This window comes from Pteropus medius, unplaced genomic scaffold, assembly GCF_902729225.1.
Source record: "Pteropus medius unplaced genomic scaffold, Ma_sr-lr_union100, whole genome shotgun sequence".
Lineage (NCBI taxonomy): Eukaryota > Metazoa > Chordata > Mammalia > Chiroptera > Pteropodidae > Pteropus > Pteropus medius.
This window is the reverse complement of record NW_024342473.1, coordinates 18,542,401-18,559,610: the sequence shown is the minus strand read 5'-3', so window position 1 is coordinate 18,559,610 and position 17,210 is coordinate 18,542,401. Positions and strand designations below refer to the sequence as shown.

The window sequence follows — 17,210 nt, the reverse complement described above, 5'->3', positions numbered from 1 at the left end:
CATATAGCAGCTGACAAACACATACCTGTTCCTTGGCTGATTGATTAATGCATTGATGTAAGCAGCCTGTTGCTGTACTTAGGTATGGACTGTCTACATACAGAAATAGGGATGTCAGAATGATGTAATATGTTCAGTTCAAGCTGCTGTAAGTGTGCTCATATCTGTATTCTATGTGACTGCTATTTGTGATTGGTGGTGTAACTGTGTTTCTGGTGGAGTCTCATGTTTCCCTTTCGATGCACTAAAATTCCACATACCTACAGGAATGGTCATCCCGTGAATTTTATCAGCCCAGCCTGCATAATACCGAAGGGTTTTGATGACCCCCTGCAAATCCACGTAAAAAGCTTGCAGGAACGGCTTGCCACCATTTAGGGATTCCATGGTCTGTAAGAAAAGAAACAAAGAACTTTCCAGTAATACACTAAATAAGTCTGGAGCAGACTTAAAAAGAAAGAGAAAAAATACAAACAAATATGAACAATGATGCATACCTGGTTAACTCTAATTTCCCAAATACAAAGGTTTTTAGCACTATCAGTTTAGTTTAGTTTCCAGTAAAAGCCACAATGAATACATATATATATATGTATAATATGTATGTATATATATATATATATATATATATATATATATACATATTCTTGTGGCTGTGTGTTTCCAGTAACCACTATCTCAATATATAAACACATTTCATTAACTGATGATAAAGAAATGTTCTGCTTGTCAAACCAGCTTCTGTTATATTAATGATCAGAGCTGCATGGGGATTTTTTGGAGTATACACCAGGAATCTGAATCCATAAAGAAGAACAGGGATATGGGCTTTTATGCAACTGATGAGAATATAAAACGTTCTCCACAGCTGCCAAGACCCCTGCTGAGAAATGGAATATCAACAGTGCACAGCGAATTTATTTATTACCACCAAATAAACAAGATCTCCTCTAGGGAAGCTCAAACTTTAACAAGTTGAGGGCTGGGGTTTTTTGTAAATATTTATGTTAACAGCCATTATCTATTAAGAGTGAAGTATCTGGTTCACTTAATAACAATAGAGATATTAAGCAGTTTTAGTTATAAATGTTATTATTTTAAGGACATGTTCCTAAAGTGGTTAAATCTATAACAAAAATAATTACAAATGAACACAGTGAAATGAGAAAAGAGTATTTTGACTTGAGGAATATTAAAGGTGTTACAAGTTTAACGAATGAAACAAACAAAAACATGTTGATAACCTCATGTCCTTCATTCTCTATGAGGACGTTTTGTAACACACACCGGTGTGAAAATTATTTGAGTGCTGACAAAACTAAAATTAAAATATTCTCCATTTAATGACATGAAATATTATTATCTACAGTGTAATTTATCCATTTACTATGTGTATAAGATGGAAATCATTTTAAAGTATCATGTTACTTTATTACCATATATTAGCTCACATTTATTGAAGGGAATCAAATTATTTCCCAGTACTTGTTAGAACATTTATATGTTCATGAGATGGGCATTACGTTCTCCATGCAGCTAGCATAGAGTCAAGGTCTACATAGCGTAGAGTGAAGTTCAGTCAATAACCAAAATGTGGGCCACCTAAATGGTCCCTGTGAGCTATTGACAGCAGTCGAATTCACCTAAGCGTTGCCAGCCTTAGGTTTACTCTTGATTGTGTTTACCTGGCTATTAAGTTCAGTTTTCTGGCTAGGAGCCATTCCAGAGCCTACCCCTTTTTAAAACTTACTCCTCTCATGGCTTGATAGTGTTTAAAAGTAGAGATGTCATTTAAGTGTGTCACAGTGAGACATATGTCAGAAAAAGAATGGTGTCTGAATTTTATGACGTGAAAATTGTAACTGCAGAAATTAACTCCATCATCATCTAGTACATACTGTTAACCTAATGTTGTAAATATTGTACACATTGAAGTCAATTAAACAGATACTTACAGACCATCAATGTACCCTACTGACTATTTATGTGCCAGGAACTGTGCTAGGATTACCAAAAAAGTGAAACACAATTTTCACTCTCAAAGAAATCATGATCCAGTGAAGAGGTAAGCACACAGACCAGATTCCTCGAGGTGTTCCAAAAAATCATGATCCAGTGAAGAGGTAAGCACACAGACCAGATTCCTCGAGGTGTTCCAAAAAATTCAGTTTTGCACAATAAGTTAGCCATAAAAATAGTGTTGAGGCTTAAATAAGTTTGAGAAACACTGAGTAGGGCTTTTCAGAGTCTTTAATGTGTTTGGTGTCTTGTGAATCTTTAAGAAAGAGCCATTTCACCATGAAACACTTTTTTCACAATATACATAAGCCCTTCCTTAAAGTATCAGATTAGAAATGTTTTAATAGACAAATGTTACAAATAGCTAGAGTTCCAAACCATCTCTAAAAAGGATTCATTTTCGTTCCCACACTATGAACAGATCCCTGGGGAGAATGGCAAGAGGGAAGAACCATGGTGGCAGTGACACTGAGAAAGGGTACTGTCTCTCTCTCTCAAACCAAGCCCAATAGTGACCTGTTATCTCAAGTAGAGGATAGGATATAGTATTCATGGTTCGAATGCCCTGACTGAACAAGGATACCCCAAGTATTAAGTGATCAATTTTGGGTCACCCATGTGGAGATCTCTGGTGTACAGCACAGGCATTTCCCAATGATTCCAGTTTCCAAAAAGCCTGTATTCTCTAAAAATTGACCTTTACTTTAAAAACAACAACAACAAAAAACCATCAGGAGAGGGGAAGTTTCTTATGTAAGAAAAGGATTGTTTTAATGGGGAAAAAAATGTTGCTGAAAGTGACAGAGAAGTGAATGGGAGGTCCATATCATGGCCTCTGTTTCTGAAGGATTCTCTTTAGTCAAGAGGGGTTGACTCTGGGGAGGTAAAAACAGTCCTATTTGATTCTCAAATGATTTTTTGGTATTTGTTTTCTGGAAGCACATGGTAGCTCTCCTGCTGCTTAACTGTTTTGTTTTGTTTGTCAAGGGCGGAAGGAAGACAGGAAGGTCCTTACCAGGCATGGGAAGCTATGGTTTTGTTCTTCAAAATTCAGTAAGAAGAGACACTCAGCTGGTCCTCCACTTCCCCCACTTATCACAAAAGCCAAACATCTCATTTTTCATGTATATTATGTACTCCTTAGCTTGTTCCCTAGGTCAGTTTCACATTGTATTTTCAAAAAGTCTGAGGAATCTAAATTTCAGTGGAATGGTAAATTTGGGGTAAAGACTGAATATTTTCTTTGGCTACTTACTGCAAGAATTGCTCTGTCTCGTTCCACCAGGTCTGCAAGCTTATCCAACAGACGTCCTCTTTCTGAAGCATCCATTCGTCTCCACACTGAACCAAGAGAGAAAGCCAGGCGGGCTGCCTGCACTGCTTTGTCTATATCTGCCTGTTAGAGAGGAAGAGGCACAACTGAAGAGACAACACTCCAAATAAAGGAAGAACCATCTGCTCTCACAAAAAAGGTGATGAGTGAAGGTCAGTGGTTGTGTCTGGAAAACGTAAGTTTAGTGCTCTGCTGTTTGGAAGTAGTTATTTAATAGGGAATCTTTTTCTGAGAAGGACATACCTTGTCTGCTTCTTGAACTTCACACACCTGTTCTCCTGTGGCTGGATTATAGACAGGGAACACTCTCCCACTCTCCGAGTTCTGCCACTCATTGTTAATAAAAATCTAAAGGAGTAGACAACAAAATGGGATTGGTGAGACAGGTGAGAGAAAGCCAGTCAAAGGCAAAGTGTTATGGAAGTATCACAGTAATCATACTTATTCTATATGCTTGCTGGTATATAATTAAAGTATAGAATTTGAAGAGTTGCAAGAGACCCTTAAACAGTATGCAGTCCTGCCTCACCTCCAATTCAGGAATCTCTTCTATGATAATTTTACCTCAATGTGATTCAAAGATTAAATATAGTGAACCTGTCAACCAGTGAGAGAGTCAAACAAGAATGAAAAGGAGAGAGTCTCAAATACATATAAAACACACACTGAGGCAGATAAAATAGTTATCGACAGTTCAACCTCTGACCAATACCCATAAGGAGTAAATCGTGTATTAAACTGACAGTGGTCAAATCTTAGGTCTTAGTTTCTCTGTCACAAGCGTAAGTGACTTCACAGGGAAACTTAAGGCTGCTGAAATAAGCATTTATTTAATTTATAGTCAGACCCTGAACCGAACGATGATCAAACTAACCAGTAAATTAAATACGTTACATGTCAAATCCAAGTTAGATTTCTTTCTCTTTGTTGGGTAGGCTACATGTAGGCTTAGCAAAGGGAAAAGGTCTATAACTTTCAAATTGGTCTCTCTAGGCTTTCTTAAGAGCCTTGGATGTCTTCTTTTTTTAAAAAAATTAAGATTTTATTAAAACAGCAAAGAGACTAATGGTTTAAGAAATTATTCAAGTCAATTTCTCAGATTTGTAAGACGTGAGTTAAAAGAGAAAATATAGGCAAAGAAATTAAAATTTTTTTATTAAGAGAAAAACCCAATCTAATATTTTTGGACTATGAAAGCTCGAAGAATACACAGATATTTTACTCTATAAAATTTGTGACATGCCAGTGAGATTTCTGAACTCATGAGCCAGTCAGTCAACTTAGAACAAATACAATGATAAACTGATTTGTCATTGCTTGCCATTTTAATAATCACAGATGAGGTTAAATGAAGATAGATCTACAATTTTAAATATCAGGTTCCAGATTATTACAAAACTTTGCTTTTTCCTGGATTTGATAAAACAATGAGCTTATGTTGAAGTTTTCTTTTCCTAATGGCTTTTTAAGACAAAGGGAGGAAAGGACCTTAAATCTGAATAGCATTAGTACAAATGTATTAAGCAAACACAACCTTGTACTTGTATACATGTTATAGTTCTTAATACAGAATTTATAAACATGCTTAATAAAATATACTTATTTATTTAATAAATACTCAGATACTTCTAGACACAGTGGAGGCTAAGATGACCACAGAAGAATTCCAGCCTTGTAGAGTCTTAGAGTCTCTAGTAGTTCATAAAGACTCATAACAACTCTCACAGCAGAATTTTGTTATCTCTACAAAAGGTGAGACAATTGAGAGGCCAACAAGAGTCCTAAGAAGCAGCTTCTCATTGCGGTTCTGGTCCAAAGTCTCCTGCTCTTTTCACTGTACCATGGTTTCTAGGATTGCTCAGCCCAAAGAAACACAACTAGTTATTGTCTAAATTTAAATTAGAGGTATAGTTCTTGGGCTCCTGGTCTAGTTCTCTTTTCATTCTATTTAACAAATTTCCTAACAGTTCATAGCTCATCATAACTGCAAGTTTCTCTGAAACACAATATGATTTATAAGGTAATAAAAAAACAAACCAAAAAAAATTACTTAAGTTAGTTTCATTAAGAACGCACTTCAGAGTATCATCAGGTTTAAGGAAAAAAGAACTCTTACCAATATTTCTTATTTCTTTTATTCACTATTTGCCTATTTGACTGAAACATCTTAATCTTTGGTATATCATCACGATCCAATTTCAGTTTTTAAGCTTTTTTTGTTGAGTAGCTCTAACTATTGGTAAGGACTGATATTTCATGAGTTTTATTATTTCTTAGGGTTTTTCCACAGATCAAAAGAAAAAATTACTTATCTTTTAATAGGATAAAACTCATTCTCTTACTACTATCACTTAAGTCCATTGACTATTTAATAAATCTAAGATACATTATGAGATCTTAGTGATCTTTTCCTATATCTTAAAATATTTTGCTATTTCATCATTGCTCATCAATTATTTCTAATTATGCTAAAAAAATAAGTAAAATAAAAAGAAAATAAAAAAGTTATGAAATTTCCTAGAAGTGAATAAACAAACATATCACCACTGTTTCATCACCATTTGGTTTTTTTATTGTGTTGTCCTAGGTAATGCATCATCTCTCAAAAGGGTATGAAAGAAGTCTGGAGACACAACCTTTGTCATTTTTTTTTTTAGCTTTCACTGAATACAATTAAGAATTCAGAATTTTTCATTTCCATCCATAATGGGAAAGAGAAGCAAATTAACAAAGACATCTCACAATTGTTAGGCGAGTCGCAAGATGAAGGCGGAGAGACAAAATCACTAGAGACTCTAATGATGAGGGTGAACTTGACTGTAAGCAAAATCTTGGACTATGACTCTTTAGGATAAATAAATTTTCTCAACTACAAGAACCAAAGAGCAAACAATATATTTATAAAAACAAAAGGAAATACGATATTTTAACCAGTTAGTCATTCAATAGGAAGGACTTGATCATTTATTATTTTGCAACGAGGACCTGGATCATCTTGTTTTGCTGAAAGTACTCATGAAGATTCTTTTATCTTTTATGATATGTGTGGATAAAAATTTACTTGATATGATTCATAAATGGACAAATGCTGAAGGCAGGTATATACACAAAGGTGACTGGAAGGATATTCTGTAAAATTTAAAAAGTTCACTGGACTGATTAATCTAATTTACATTTATAAAACTAAAATTTAAAACGTTTTGTAATTACAGAACAAAAAGATGACCATTCTCTTTTCTATGAAATTATGAGCCTTCAAACTTTTCAATGGTATTACACCATGATAATGCGCATGCCAGGAGAACCAGAAATAATAAGCTATAATCTCCTAGAGATGTGTTTAAAATCTGTAATCAATATTTGTGACATGAATATTTCCCATTTCATACACGAAAACTGATGAACAGATAGTTGCACTCAAAGGTCATTGCCCATTTCAGATACATATACCTCCCCAACTAAATACATAGAAAATTTGATTTGCTGTTTAAACACTTATTTTGTTGGTTTCATGCTCTCTTTATTTACTTCTGTAAATTTTTCACAAAATAACTTAAAAATTAAAAAATATGAAGAATCCATTGGACTCAAATGGTAGATATGATGACTATTTCTCCTGGTATGATAAAGATTAAAATATTTGATATTTTTACTGCATTACTATTATTGTAGACCTAGCCATACAATATGATTAAAAAACTTGTATTGACAACTTTATTGGTACACAAGGTAGCAAATATCTCCACAAGACTTGAAGGTTTTCAGCTTCTCTGAGCTATTTTAAAAATTCTGAACGATGTCTAAAGTGTACTCTGACCAGGGCTCCTTGGAGAAATAATTTATTTCAGGGTTGTATCAGGAAAGCACAAAATGATCCTTGACAGCCAGATGTGGTGCCGGAAATCAAGTATACGCTCAAAAACCAATGGGACATATCAAAAGGACATAGGAGCCAACATGAAGGGGCTCCCAACAGCCACTACTGGAATTATTTAAGCAATAAAATAAATAAAAACATTAACGGATTATTACTTGTAGAATAAAAAAGGCATCCAAGAGGCCATAATGATATAAATCTTTTAAATGAATAAATAAATGGGGGATAAGGAAAAGCTCTTCTTCACAGTAGAATGCCAACTAATAGCTATGAAGGAATGATGGCATTAGATCATCACCGTTTGTCAATCACCACAGTAATAATTGCTTCAGGCAAAAATCATCAACAGATGGTAAAGTTAATGGGAAAAAGTATAATAAAAAATTGGATATTTAGTCTCAAAGTATCTCCCCTCAAGATACTTATTAATTACAAAGAGAAAAATAATTTTACATTGGAGAAAACTGGCAGACAGCACCTTAATCAAGTGATCAAAGTTAACATCGCCACTGATGGGACAAATTGATATCATGTGCTCCTTATATAATACACTGAGGACACAGATCACATCCGTGGTATTGTTATTCAAAAGGTATAACCTGAATTTAATCATGAGGAAATATCAGGCAAATCCAAATTAAAGCACATCTTACAAAACAAATGGCCTATAATATTTTACTTTTTTTAAGTGCCAAGATCATGAAAGACAAAGACTAAAAACTCTTTCAAAAATAAATGACACTAAGATGCATAAAAATAAGTGAATCACGTGAACGTGAATAGGCTCTTCAACCAGAAAAAAATACATATTATTGGAAAAATTGGTGGGATTTGAGTAAGGTTTTTGGATTAGATAACATTGTATAAATGTTGATTTCCTGATTTTTATAATTGCAGGGTAGTTATAAAAGATGTAAGCATTTAGAGAATCCGGGTGAATGGTATATAGGAATTTTTTGCACTATCTTTGAAACTTTTAAAAATAAATCTGAAATTATTTCAAAATGAAAAGTAAAAAAAAGAATGTAAAAGTTAGAGTGGCCCTTTTATGCCTACCTTTGATACCATAAATGCTACAAAACATATTTGTTAAATGAAAGAATAAAGATTTAACATCTTCCTTTTCACAGTAGTTCATCCTCAAATGAGAATTTGTAGTAAATAAAATAATTCAAGCTCTGCCTTAAAATATGGCCCAGTGCTGCCAAAATTATTCCTTTTAAATTTACAAATTATTTCAATTAAAATACTTGTTAATATCGAGAAACTAGAAAATTCTTCGCATTTTACTGAATTTCAGAATAGGTTATCAGAGAAGATGTAGCCTTTTGCACTCTAGAGCTCTTTGAAAGTAAAGATGTCTGCCTCTAGCTAAATGATTTGAGCTTGCTCAGTTTCTTCATTTGTAAAATATACAAATATTGACTTATAGCATTATATAATTCTGTGATGCTCTAATCACAGGGAGAAGAAACAGATGATTCATAAAAGGAGGTCCCTGTCTGCTCTAGGTTTCTAAGAGGATAAGATGAATTAGCTCATAAACCTAACTTTCTTTCCATGGTTGTGAAGAACTGTCCATTGACATTTTATGAGTTGCTGTTGGTATTAAAAGACATAACAAATGGAGTAGGCGCTTAATTATTGTTAACTGGATGGACTGTCTGCTGGGAGAGAACATGAATCATCATCTAACACATTTCCTGATAGGATTAGAAATAAAGTACCTCCCACCCCAAAATAAAATCTGAAGCACACTAAAGAATGAAGAGTATATTTGAGCAGTGTTTTTATTATACTGTATTTAATACATTCAAAAGAATATATGCAACATAAACGTATATATAATACATTAATACACATCATGAACACACCATTCAAGCATTAGAATGCTTTTAATATCACTGATGCTACTTGTGTTTCTTCCTGATCCCATCTTCTTGCTTGACCCACTCTGCCACTAGAAGTAATCACTATTCTGAATTTTTAACTTATTTAATCTTAGCTATACTTCTTTTTCTTGCCTTTATGAACTAAGTGTTAGGTACAGGTTTCTACGAGTATCTAATATATCGATACTGTGAAATGCATTGTTCAGATCAACTGGGTCTTTATTAACATTTTTGCTGCTTGTCCTACCAATAATTTTCAATTAGCAATAATTGCGCCTCAGATAAACCTCATTGGCTACCATACTGCCACTGCACAAAGCTGTCCTACCAATAATTAAGAAAACTGTATTGAAGTCTCCCACTTTGGTAGATTTGTCAATATATCTCTTAGCTCCATCACATTTATCTTTATAAATTTCAGAGTTTATTAGTGACTATGTTTGTAATTATTAGATTCTCTGGTAAAACAGAACCATTCATCAATATGAAGTGGCTCTCTTATATTAAGAATAAAGCTTTGTCTTTTAAAGCTTATTTTGTTTAATATTAGTAAAGCTACCTAAATTCTTCTTTAGTATTGTCCTAATATACCTCTTTCCATCTTTTTATCCTTAATTATATATTATTTAATTATATAATTATTTTGATATATCTAAGTGAGGTGTGGTTAGATTTTATTTTATTCAATATAAAAATTTGTCTTTTAACTGGCAAGTTTAATACATTTGTATTTATTGTGATTATATTTTGTGTTATATATTGTATGATACTTGAACTTGATGCTTTTTGTCTTGCTTTGTTTTACTTTCTGTTTTCTCTTTTTTTGCCTCTATTTTTAAGTTGATTAATGTTTGCTGTTGTTCATTGTATAATTCAATTTCCTCCTTTTATTGGTTTGGAAGTTTGTATTCTTTCATTGGTTGTCCATGATATTTTGTCACCATGTTTAACAACTTGAAGTCTCAAGTCAATATATAGCTTAAGTTCTTCCCAATTAAAAAGACCTTAGAACACTAAACCTATTGCTCTTCTCCAGGAGTTTGTTATAAAATATTATTTTATACAGAAAATAATTTCTTAGAAAATTTTTAATTTTTATTCTTACGATTCTTGTGTGTGTGAGATTTTCTCACAATTCTTTAGAATTTCATTTAGTAAAAATTTATTGGTGATAAATTCTCAATTCTTAATAAATATTTATTGCACCCTCATTCTCAAAAGATACTCCCAAAAGACAATTACTTTCTTACAATACTCTGAGGATATTATTCCAATATTTTCTATCCTGCAATAATGTTTATGAGAAGTCTGCTGTCTCTGATTACCATTTCTTTGTTGATGATTTGCCTTTTCTATTTGGTTGCTTTTCAGATCTTGACTTTGTCGTTCTTAGGTTTCATCACGATATGTCTAAGTATCAATTTCTCTTTTATTTACCTTGATAGTTAAGCATTGTGCTTACGATGTCTGTAAAATTTTGTCACTAAAAGTTCTGGGATAATATTATTTATATTAATGTAAATATTAATATTATTAATCATTATCATATCTTTGAATATCATTCTGTTCTCTCCTTCTGAAACTCCAAGTGTTACACCTTTTTAGTCCATCCTCAATGTCTTTTAACCACTAATATTTTCCATCTTTTTAATATGTTTTATGTAAAAATAACTTTATTGCTTTTGTAAATGTGCGATACATTGTTTTAAACAATTCAAACTACACAGGAAAATACAAAAAAGAAAGTAAAAAATCACCTCAAATTTCATCATCCAGAGATAATTAAAGTTCACATACTCGTGACGATCCTTCTAGACATATCTCTAGGCCACATATGTGTATATATATATAATTCTACTAAACAAATCAACTCTACGTGAGCTTTACAATTTGCTTTTTAAAAACTTAACAATATAAGAAGACATTTTTGATGGTTTCTTTGTATACCAACGTGGGTTTATGCACATGTATATACATGTGTGTTTTCACTCATTTACTTGATTATAACTTACTTTAATCAAACTGTCTTCTACTGAAGGACTTTTAAGTTGTTTCCATCTATCTCCTTTTTCCTCTCCACTACAACTGAGTAATTTCTTCAGATCTATTATCCAATTCTCCTTACCTAGGTCTAAGCTAATTTCAATATTTATTTTTTTATTTCTAAAAGTTCTGTTTTGTTCTCTTTCAAATCTGGTCATTTTGTTTGGGTTTTAAAATTAATACTTTAATTTTTAGAACGGTTTCTCTTATTTTTAATATCTTGCATTTGTGAGTACATTTGTTACAATTGATGGATCAGTATTGATATATTATTATTAAGCAAAGTTCATAGTTTACATCAGGATTCCCTCTTTATGTTGTACAGTTCTATGGGTTTGAAAAATGAATAATGTACCCACCATTACAGTGTAATACAGAATAGTTTCACTGCCCTAAAAATGTTGTGCTCCATCTTGCCCTTAAACCTCTGACACTTATCTTTTTTATTGTGTCCATCATTTTACCTTTTCTTGAATGTCATTTAGTTGGATTCTTACAGTCAGTAGCCTGTTCAGACTGGCTCTTTCACTTAGAAATTTGCATTTAAGGTTTCTCTATTTTTTTATGGATTGCTAGCTCTTTTTTTTTTTTTAATACAGAATAATATTCCATTGTATGGATATGCTACAGTTTGTTTATTCATTTGCTTTTTAAAGGACATCTTGGCTGCTTCTAGTTTGGAGAAATTACGAATAACGTTGCTATTAACAGCCATGTGCAGGTTTTTTGGAGCATAAGTTTTTGACTTATTTGGATAAATGCCTAGGAGAGTGATTGCTGGATCACACAGTAAGACTATTCTTAGTTCTATAAGAAACCATCCTCCAAAGAGAGTGTGTCCACTTTGCATTCCCACCATCAATGAATGAGAGCTCTTGTTGCTTCACATCCTTATCAACATTTGGTATTGTCAGTTTTTTGGATTTTAGCCATTTATAATAGGTATATAGTGACATCTCATTGTTTTAGTTTGAAATTCTCTAATGACATATAATGTTGAAAATCTTATTACACGCTTATTTGCTGTCTGTATATCTTCTCTGATGAGGTGTCTTAGATCTTATGTCCACTGTTTAATTGAGTTGTTTGTTTTCTTAGTGTTGAATTTTACGAATTCTTTGTATACTTTGGATACAAGTCGTTCCTCATATAGGTGTGTTTTGCAAATATTTTCTCCCAATTTGTGGCTTGTCTTTTCATTCTGTCAGTGTCTTTCACATATCGGAAGGTTTTTGTTTTAAGGAAGTACAGTATAGCAATTTTTCTTTTCATGGATCATGCTTCTGGTGTTGTATCTAAAAACTCACTGCCAAACCCAAGGTCACCTATATTTTCTCCTATGTTATCTTCCAGAAATTTTATAGTTTTGCATTTTACATTTGGTCTATGGTCCATTTTGAGTTATTTTTTGTGAAAGTTTAAGGTCTGTGTCTGGATTCATTTTTCTGAATGTGATTGTCCAGTTCTTCCAGCGCCATTTGTTGAAAAAACTATCCTTTTCCCATTATTGCCTCTGCTCCTTTGTTAAGTATCATTTAACTATATTTGTGTGAGTTTCTTTATGGGCTCTCTATTCCATTGACTTGTCTATTCTTTTTCCAATAACACAATGTCTTGATTACTGTAGCTTCACTGAAAGTTTGGAAGTTGGGTACTGTCAGTCCTACAACTTTGTTCTTCTCAATATTGCGTGGATTCTTCTGGGTCTTTTGCCTTTCCATATAAATCATAGAATTGCTTTGTTGATATCTACAAAATTACTTATCAGGATTTTGATTGGAATTACATTGAATCTACAGATAAATTTGGAAAGAACTGACATCTTAATACTGAGTCTTCTTATCCATAGAACATCTCATAAGCTCTCCTTTTATTTATTTCATCGGAGTTTCAGTTTTCCTTATAAAGATCATGTACATATTTTGTTAGATTTATATCTAAGTATTTCTCTCTTTTTTGTGGTAATGTAAATGATATTGTCATTTTTTATTTCAAATTCCAATTTTTTGTTGCTGCTTTATAGGAAAGCAAGTAACTTTTGTAAAGTAACCTTGTATCCTGCAATCTTACTATAATCATTCATTAGTTTTAGGAGGGTTTTTGTTGTTGTTTTCATTTTGGGGTGTTTTGAGGGTCAGTTCTTAGGAATTTTCTACATAGTCAATTATTTCATTCTTGAACTAAGATAGTTTTTTCTTCCTTTGTAGAATGCATACTTTTTATTTCCTTTTTTCTTATTACATTACCTAGTACTTCCAGTACAATGTTGAATAGGAATGACAGGAGAAAACATCTTGCCTTATTCCCAGAGAGAGAAAATATCTAGTTTTTCACCACTAAGAATGATGTTAGCTATAGGTTTTATGTAGATGTAAAGGAAGTTCCCTTCTATTCCTACTTTGCTGAGAGTTTGTATCATAAATGGATTTTGGATTTTATCAAATACTATTTTTCTGTATGTATAGGTATTATATAATTTTTCTTCATTAGCCTGTTGATGTGACAGATTACAATAACTGATTTTTGAATATTGAACCAGTATTGTATATCCGGAATAAATCCCACTTAGTTGTGGTGTATAATATTTTATACGTTATTGAATCTTATTTGCTAATATTTCTGAGTATCTGTGCATTTATGTTAATGAGAGACATTGGTTTATAGTTTTCCTTTCCTGTATGTCTTTATCTGGTTTTAGTATTACAGTAACACTGGCCTCATAAAATGAGTTAGAAAGTGTTCATTCTGCTTATTTTCCTGGAAGAGATTGTGAAGAATCTGATAGTAGAAGTCACCACTGAAACCATCTGAACTTAGTGCTTTCTTTTTTGGGAAGATAATTAATTATTGATTAAATTTCTTAAATATATAGACCTATCTAGGCTTAGTCAGTATGAGTCTCCAGCCTCAGTTCCCACCAACTATTTTTTCCCTTTGTGTCTCTTAGGTCAGCCTCCAAGAAGGGCATTTGATTGGGTCTCTATGTATCTTTCAAGCCAATCTCCAGATGTAAATTAAATGGCTGCCCTTGGGTCTAAACATCTGGAAGCAGGAAAAGAAGTTATATTGTACCATTCGAAGACATTTTAGGGCCAAGTCCTGAATCAGGATAACCTCTCTTCAAAAGGACTGTGGAGTGGCAGGCGACAAGTGGTGAATATTTCAGGAATGGGTGCCACTTTGGTAGGTGTAGAGATTTCAAAGACTATTTTTTTTTTTCATCATAATGCCTTTGGTTTTGGTATAAGGGTAATGCTAGTCTCAAAACACGAGTTAGTAGTTAGTCTCTCTTCTTCAATTTTTTTGGAAGATTTTGTGTAGAAGTGGCATCTTTTTTCCTTAAATATTTGATAGAATTCAAAAGTTAAAGCATCTGGGCCTGGAGCTATGTTTTTTGTGAGGTTTTTTAGTTACAATTTCTTCAGTAAATATAGGGCTATTCATGTTATCTATTTCTCCTAGAATGAGTTTTGATAGAATGTGTTTTTCAAGAAATTGACCCATTAGTTATCAAATTTGTGGGCATTGAGTTGTTCATAATATCCCTTTTTATCCTTTTAATGATCCCTTTTTTGGGGGATTGAGTTGTTCATAATATCCTTTTTTATCCTTTTAATGATCTCAGAAGCTAAGCAGGGTCAGGCCTGGTTAGTACATGGATGGGAGACCACCTAGGAAGACCAAGTGTTGTAGGTGGATAAATTCTAATATTGTAATTTCTGTCTTATCTCTTTCTCTTTGTTAGCCAGGCTAAATGTTTATCAATTTTATCAAACTTTTCAAAGAGCCACCCTATGGTTTTATTGATTTTCTTTACTATTTTCTTGTTTTGAATTTCACTGATTTCTGCTACAAATTTTTTTAAAGATTTTTCTTCTTCTTGCTTTAGGTTTATATTGCTTATTTTTGTTCCCTAAGGTAGAAGCTTAGACTATTTCTTATTTTCTAATGTATGTATTCAATGCTATAAAGCTCCCTCTAAATACTGTTTTCACTGCATCCCCAAAATTTTGATAAGCTGTATTTTCATTTAGTAAAATACTTTTAATTTCTCTTGAGACTTATTTTTTGATCCATGTGTCAGTTAGAAATGTGTTGTTAATCTCCAAATATTTTGGGATTTTCCAACTATCTTTCTGTTATTAATGTCTAGTTCAACTCCATTATGGTCTGAGAATACATTTTCTATATGATCTATACTCTTTAAAATTTGCTAAAGTGTGTTTTATGGCCCTAATGTGGTCTATCTTGGTGAATGCTCCATATAAACTTGAGAAAAATGTGTATTCTGCTGCTGTTGGACAGAAGTTTGTTTACTTTACCACTCCTAGAACCAGTATTGATATTTGTTTCTAGAAAGCCCAGCTTTTGCATTTTCCTTCAGCTCCTTGATTAATTTTCAGATCACTGTTCTTTTAATTAATCAATACATTAAAAATAATGTATGCAAGAATAGATGCTCTTACTATTCCTATTGAATACTGTAATAATATTTGATATTACACCATGTAATAAAGCAAGAAAAATAAATAAAATGTCAAGAGGTTGGAAATAAGTAATGTCTTTATTTTCAGACAACATGATTATCTGTATAGAAATTCATAAGAAATCTAAAAAAAATTACTAGAAATATAAATTTAGCAACATCCCAGGATATGAGATCAATATACTATTGACAAATGATTGGAAAATAAAATTTAAATACATATATCATACATATACACATTAATTCATCCAAGATCTATCTGCATATGACAGAGGACCCTTTAGAGTACCAGTTTACTCTAACTCCAGATGCAGAAATCTTGAGCAGAATTTTTGGCAGCAACTATTAACCTTTTAAATTATGCAAATTTAAAAATAATAATCTAAAAAAAGGAGTATAAAGACTTATGGCTCTTAGTTGCAACGCAATCATTTTATAAAATTCAGGAGACTGCAAAACTCTCTCCCGCATCCTCCTCTGTGAAATAGGTTGACAGAACAAAAATATTGTGAGTTGGAACTAAGAAGAATAGCTGAGCAGAAATTTGATTTCACAGAAAAAAAAAAAAGACACTGCAAAATGTTTACTAAAGGCCTATTCTAAACACAGAGTTGTTTGTAGACACTACTGAAAATCCACAGAAGACATGTATTCTGCTGTCCTGAAGCTTATAATCAAGTTTCAAAGACAAGATTACTTTCAGGAAAGTTAAATAACATAAGACAGTCTATGATTTAGTGCCAAGATGAATGGTAGAGATAAGCACTGCAGGAGTTCTCTTCAGTGAAGGAAGATATCGGTGTGGGCTGACATGTTAGAACACTTCGGGGAAACAAGAAATGAGGGCGTATGACTTGGTGAAGGGAATGGATAAGGTAGAGGAAAGAAACTCTATCCCTAATAAAATGATTCATCTAGCCTGATCAGGTCCTCTTCCTCAACTTTAGCTCCTGTCTGAGGAATATACGATAGCTTGGTTTAAGGACTATGACAACGAAGGAAGAAATCAAAGTTTAGCTTCTCTCCTCCCTTCTTCCCCCCACTACCAGCAGCCTCAGTGCTTGAGCAGCCCCTATAATTCTCAGCACTAGCCTCTACCACTGCACTGACCTCAGAGTAAGCAGGGTGCTTTCAGGCAAGCAGGGCCCAGAAACCACAAAAATCCGTAGAGTCAGAGTATACAGGTCAAAAACTCATTAAGCTTGTCAAACAGAGTCATAGAAAGGAAGACAAAAGAAAAGAGAAAAAAAATTAAATATGTTATAAATTAACATTTAGAAAGATCAGTGGTTAAACACATGTAAATTCTGTAGAGGAAACAGGAAGAGGAGACTTTTAAAAGAGAAGGACAACGAATATTGAAAAAAAGTGTTAGAAAATAAACATTTACTTTTTAAAAAATTTTATTTTATTATAAGTTTCAAGTATACAGTACATTGGTTAGACATTTATATAGTTTATAAAATGATCCCCCTAATTGCTCTTTCCTCTGGCTCTCTACCTAGCCATTACATTACTAATAACAGCATTCCCTATATATTTCTAACTATTCAATGCTGA

General features: G+C 32.8%; 1 protein-coding gene and 1 pseudogene across 2 annotated transcripts in view; both read right to left on the bottom strand.

Moving 5' to 3' along the window:
* The window catches only part of ALDH1A2 (aldehyde dehydrogenase 1 family member A2), an 88,471-nt gene that overhangs the window by 45,242 nt on the left and 26,019 nt on the right, over positions 1 to 17,210 (bottom strand). For both annotated transcript variants that reach the window (XM_039865481.1, XM_039865482.1), the window contains exons 3-5: positions 3,596 to 3,700; positions 3,275 to 3,415; positions 261 to 390 (exon numbers count right to left, since the gene is read on the bottom strand). In XM_039865481.1, coding sequence (XP_039721415.1) covers positions 261 to 390; positions 3,275 to 3,415; positions 3,596 to 3,700 — 376 coding nt within the window. The remainder of the gene's footprint in view (positions 1 to 260; positions 391 to 3,274; positions 3,416 to 3,595; positions 3,701 to 17,210) is intronic.
* LOC120604748 (uncharacterized) lies at positions 9,263 to 9,442 on the bottom strand (annotated as a pseudogene).